At 43.9% G+C, this 5,521-nt stretch overlaps 2 protein-coding genes across 2 annotated transcripts; both read left to right on the top strand. All coding sequences in view use genetic code 12, as the record gives it.

Annotated features, from left to right (window-relative positions):
• Positions 1-117: 117 nt before the first annotated feature.
• On the top strand, positions 118-1,260 carry DIURU_001198 (uncharacterized protein; the record flags this gene model as incomplete). Its single annotated transcript, XM_034153715.1, has 1 exon — positions 118-1,260. The coding sequence occupies one exon, from the start codon at positions 118-120 to the stop codon at positions 1,258-1,260; it is 1,143 nt and encodes a 380-aa protein (XP_034014003.1).
• A 115-nt stretch (positions 1,261-1,375) lies between these two features.
• DIURU_001197 (uncharacterized protein) lies at positions 1,376-5,437 on the top strand (the record flags this gene model as incomplete). Its single annotated transcript, XM_034153714.1, has 1 exon — positions 1,376-5,437. The coding sequence occupies one exon, from the start codon at positions 1,376-1,378 to the stop codon at positions 5,435-5,437; it is 4,062 nt and encodes a 1,353-aa protein (XP_034014002.1).
• Between the last annotated feature and the right edge of the window lie 84 nt (positions 5,438-5,521).

Raw genomic sequence — 5,521 nt, 5'->3', positions numbered from 1 at the left:
GAGAACCAATATGAGAACCTTTCCAGTTCTACAGAGAATCCCGGTGGACCCGATTCTCAACATGGTGCGAATTCTGCTACTGATCGTGACAAACAACTTGATGACCGCTTTGCACGTATGGAAGCACGCTTAGATGCACGCTTGGATGCTAAATTTGATCAATTACTTGCAAAGTTATTGCCTCCCAACGCTTCTCCTGCCAACCCTGCTACTCCTGATGATTCTGATTCTCCTGCTAATCGTGTTGTACCTAAGTTAGCTGAACCTCAGAAGCGAAATGTAATAAAGCCAGACTATTACAGTGAAGCCAACGGAAATTCTGAAATTGACTTGGATACTGCTTCGAACGTTTCCGCTCCGTCCGTCAAAAACACAAATATTCCTGTGAGAAGGGCGCAACAGTCGAATGACTTACTTCCTGAAAAATGGTTATGTGACATCAACAGACACAACAAGCCCAACAGAAATGAATCCAACTTCAGCGATTGCATCATTTACATTGACTACATTATCTCTGAAATGAATGCGTATGTATTGACGGACGAACAACGTGACCAATGGTGGAAACTCACATTGTTGTATTTACCAGAAGACATAGTTGCCGAATATCCGAAGGGTGCAACGACAACGGCAGACCAGAAGAATCTTAAGGAATATTTACACGAACAAAGGAAACGCAAGCTTGACACTTCTACCTCATCGATGGAAATTTTGCGAACTCGCTTAAATGATGACACATACGTACGGCGCATCAAAGACGAAGTTGACAAGATACTTAAAAAGGCTGATCAACATCCGTGGGACACTACTGTACAGTTATTACAGAGTCTTTTTCCACCGTCCTACGACCTTAGAGGTGAACCAGTCTCTGGGAGAATCAACCTTGCCGCTCTCAACTACAATCGCAACGCTCATAAAACATCTATTGGCAATGTCAAACTCGCCTACATTAAGATTATTGATGACGCTGTTGCTGAGCAGAAGGAACTTGAACGCGTAATGTCACGCAACAATTACAACACGAGTGGCCGAAACTACTCCCAACGTACTGAGTCATCAACACTGGGAACCCAGAGTTCGCAAACTACTGCTCTCTCGCGTTACAAACCACAGCAGCCTAACAAGCCGTTGATCAAGCCCGTGCGTGCCACACACGATATATCTCGTAACGAAAGCGACATGCTTGATGGCTACGAATACGTCGAGCCCGACCCGGAAACGGAGCAATATGCACTACCTAATCAGGGCTATTCGGCGTAGACCGCACCTCGTCGTCGACACAGGTACACAGGCAACCATTGCGTACGTGCCGGAACTACTAAGTGACGTAACTGCACAAGAGGACCAATCCCTCGTGTCCGCCGACGGATCCCCCATGACCAGTCAAGGATGTGGCAAATTGCACATACTCGACGATCATGGAAATGATGTTTGCATTTCTGATGTTCTTATTATGCCATTAAAATCGAAAAAGATGCTTGAATTTGTTATACCTGAAAATGAAAATGGACTTATAAACCCTATAAAATGGAAAAACAAAGGTTATTTAATTGCCTCTGCTGGTGCTTTTTACCTCGAGTACCGAAATCCCTCGGGTGGCTCCTTATGGATCTTTTATGACCATTTGGGAAACTATTATTTGTTGTTGAATCAATCTAAGTTGAATTTCACGAAGCTTGTTGGTGAATTACCTAAACGGACGTTTACCTCATCTCAGATCACTGAATTGAAGGATGTTGAAGCGAAATCTGAGAAACTTGTGAGAATTAGAGCAACGCGAACCAAGAAGTCATCACTAGACCCCACTGCTCTAAGTCTACGTGAACAAAAGCAATTCCGTGACTTGTTTGAATTGCACACGCTGTATCAACACCCAGGAAGACGAAGGTTGAAAGACATATTGACGAAGACGCGAAATCTACATTTTCCAAATAAGCTCTATGAACTTTTACACGTTGTCTGTCCCTATTGCTTAGTTGCCAAGACGATTAAGAGTGACTACCATCACCTTCCAAAATCTGATCTGCCATTACATTATGTTTACGGTGACGTCTTAACAATTCCGACTAAATACGTGACTACTCCTGACTCGTGCACAGTCATTCGTGACGTCTTCTCAGGTTACACATTTCTTGGAATTCACCGCGCGCAATTTGGAAAAGCTGACGCTCAACTAGCTGTTAAATGGTTTGTGAATCACATTGAACGTCAAACTCATGGTCGTGAACCACAGTACGTTGTTAAGAACTTCATCACAGACGGTGGTAAGGAGTTTGATAATAATGAGCTCAAGCTGTACTGCAATGAAAAAGGTATTGTCCACACACTTGCGACACCTTTCGAACCGCAACAGAACGGCCCTGCTGAACGTGTTAACCGTACTATTCTTCAAAACATCCGTATCAACTTACTCCAATCTGGGGTACCTGACCGATACTGGCCTTGGGCTGCTGCTCACGCCGTAAATGTTATGAACCATAGTTACTCGCTGGAACTTGGCATGCTGCCTCATGAGTGTGTTACTGGAACACCTCCAAATGATCGGTTTATCATTCCATTTGGTTGTTTTGCCATATATTACGATCGCCCTCCCATTGGTGGAAAACCTGGCACTCAGCCCAAAAATGATATGACGAGCAAATATGCTGACGGTAGTTTACTTGGCGCGAAAAAGACAACCACGAAAACGAAAACTGAACCTGCTGGCGAATATGGCATTACTCTTGGCGGATCTCCTCGTTACCTCGGACTCGCTATTTTGAAACTTGATGACAGTCGCCAAATTTACCACACTAGAAATGCAAAAGTTTTTGTGCGCTTGTTCCCTCTTCTGGACCCTGAAGCTTATGCTAAGGTGATGACTGCCATGACCGGTATTAACTTACCTTTCAAGTGGACCAAGAAGACAACTGACCTGTCAATTAGATGGAATATGATGGAGGAATCCCCTAAATTTGCTGAAACTGCGAAAGAAGAATTTGACTCTGCGAGAGTTACTGCGTCGCAATTGCCGGATGACCCGTCACACTACCCGCCACCGAACACGCCGCTCGACCAAGTTGAACCTAACATCGAAATCATTAACTCCATCGACCCCACCGATTATGGCATCCCTACGCCTACTCAAACGGAGTCTGAATTAGTCGACACTGATTATGAACATGACGAAGTTAACGAAATCGACGAAGTTGAAAAAGCGGACGTTCCACCTGCGAAGCCATCACCGCCAAAGAAAGTCCATTTTGCTGATACATTAGATACCGACGCTAACTTATCACTGGAAGAGCTGAAACCAACCACGGAGGAACCACATAATACACTGCCGGATAACCTGAAGGAAGTTCTTCCATATACCCCGTTTAATCCCGCTGATATGTTAACTAAGCCCCCTCTGACCGGCAAGAATGACCAACTTTCGAAGATTCCTAAGAAATTACAAATGGATCTTGTTGGAGCTGAAAATGAAATTGATCTCACTCAAGGCCGCGAAACCCGCTCTACGCTGAAGAAGAGACGACGCTCTGCGAAGGATGGTGAATTAATTTCTGAAATCTATGACACGAAACACACGAAAAAGAGAGGCCGCGTCAATCTTATTCGCCTCATCAGACACATCCGTGAACTTAACCGAGGATTTGCTTTCAAAGATAACCGACCTATGCCGATCTCGGATCCCATTGAACGCCTCGCTGTCGACCATCATGTCCGCATCTTACGTGCCGCCGTCAAACTGAAATCCAATAAGAAATCGCTTACGTACTGGCAAGCTATTGAACTTGAATTACCTCGTGCAGCAGTATTACGTGAACTTGAAGCCCACTTAAACCTTCTCACTTGGTACCAGGAAGTGATTTGTACGAACAACCCTGAAATCTTAAATCGCGTCATCCCTACGAAATGGTTGATTGAATCAAAGACGAAGCTTGATGAACTTGGTAAGTACATTGAAGTGTGGAAAGCCCGCCTTGTTGCTCGCGGTGACTTACAAAGTCTCCTCACTTTCTGCGAAACATACGCTCCTACCATGAGCTTGGAAATCTTGCGTTTTATCTTCGCTTTTGCTGTTGAACATGACTTTGTGTTATGGCAAGTTGATATCAATACTGCGTATTTGAATGCCCTTTTACCAGAGGATGAATACATTTACATTATCCCGCCTCTCGGTACTGGTATTGACTTTCATGCTGACAAACCTGGTTTCTTTAACGTGTTCCGTCTTCATCGGGCGTTATACGGTTTAAAACAATCTGGTTACTTGTGGTACCATGAATTGAACAACTATTTGATCCAAGAACTTGGTTTCAAAGAAGCCAAACAATTCAAATCGGTTTATGTGTACGCACAACATGATGAAGTTGTGTTAATACTTGGTGTTTTTGTTGATGACATTTTGATCTGTGGCAAAACTATAGCTGAAGTCGAATGGATTAAATCTATGTTACTGATTTACGGTATTAAGGATCTCGGTGTACCTTCCGAAATCTTGAAAACTCGCATCCATGTCAACCCTGACAAAACCATTACCATGGATCGTACCCAAACGATTGACAAACTCGCTGCCGAATACAATATTGTGGCCAACAACTATGTTACTACCCCGATGCTTGAAGGTTTTAACATTGACTGGCTTGAAGAACATGAACAATTGACGTTTATGACGCCTACGCAAATTCGAGGACTTGAACAGGAAGCCCGCTCCAAAATTGGTGTTGCCTCCTATCTCTGCTTGTGTTGCCGTCCCGACATCAGTTACGCTGTTAACACACTTTCTCGGCTTGTCGCCTGTCCCACCCCAAAGGTTATGAAAGCTATCAACCGCTTACTCCAATACCTCGTGAATACAAAGGACAAGAAGCTTGTGTTTAAGCGCGACACACGTACTAGCAAAAATTTTGTTGGTTTCTTTGACGCGAGTTTCCAAAAAGAAGAGAGCGATGAACACCTCACGAAGCGCTCAGGACTTAGCTACATGATTTACAATCACGGACCCATTCACTGGAAGAGTACTAGATCAAAATGGGTATGCACAAGCACTGCTCATGCCGAAGCTACAGCACTTGCAACTACAATTGAAGAAGTTGTATTCTTGAATAAGGTGAAACATTTCCTTACCTATGGTAAAGAACTTGATGATGATGCCATCACGTCGGATGATCTTTACACTGACAGTTGGACAGTTGTTAACCAAATCCGAAATGGTGGTCAACTTACCAATTCCAAAACAAGATCGTTCCAGGTAAAGATTGCGTATGCATTCGAAACTGTACGTGAAAGGCAAATGAACCTTGTACACGTGAATGCTGAACAGAACCCACCTGACGCTGGCACAAAGGCACTTGGCCCGAGAGAATTTATTGCCAAGGCCGAATCGTTACTTGATTTCCTGTTAGTGGACACCACACCACTGTTAAGATTCCAAGAAGCTTACCTTAAGTAAACTCCTTAAGAAGAAAGGGTGATGTTGTGGCACCGTGTTTCCACTACACGTGATTTGCCAGAGCCAAATCACTATTCGGTCTAT

Source organism: Diutina rugosa, assembly GCF_008704595.1.
Source record: "Diutina rugosa strain CBS 613 chromosome Unknown scaffold106_size5521, whole genome shotgun sequence".
Classification (NCBI taxonomy): domain Eukaryota; kingdom Fungi; phylum Ascomycota; class Pichiomycetes; order Serinales; family Debaryomycetaceae; genus Diutina; species Diutina rugosa.
The sequence above is the reverse complement of the archived record's forward strand: the minus strand, read 5'-3'. Positions and strand labels throughout refer to the sequence as shown.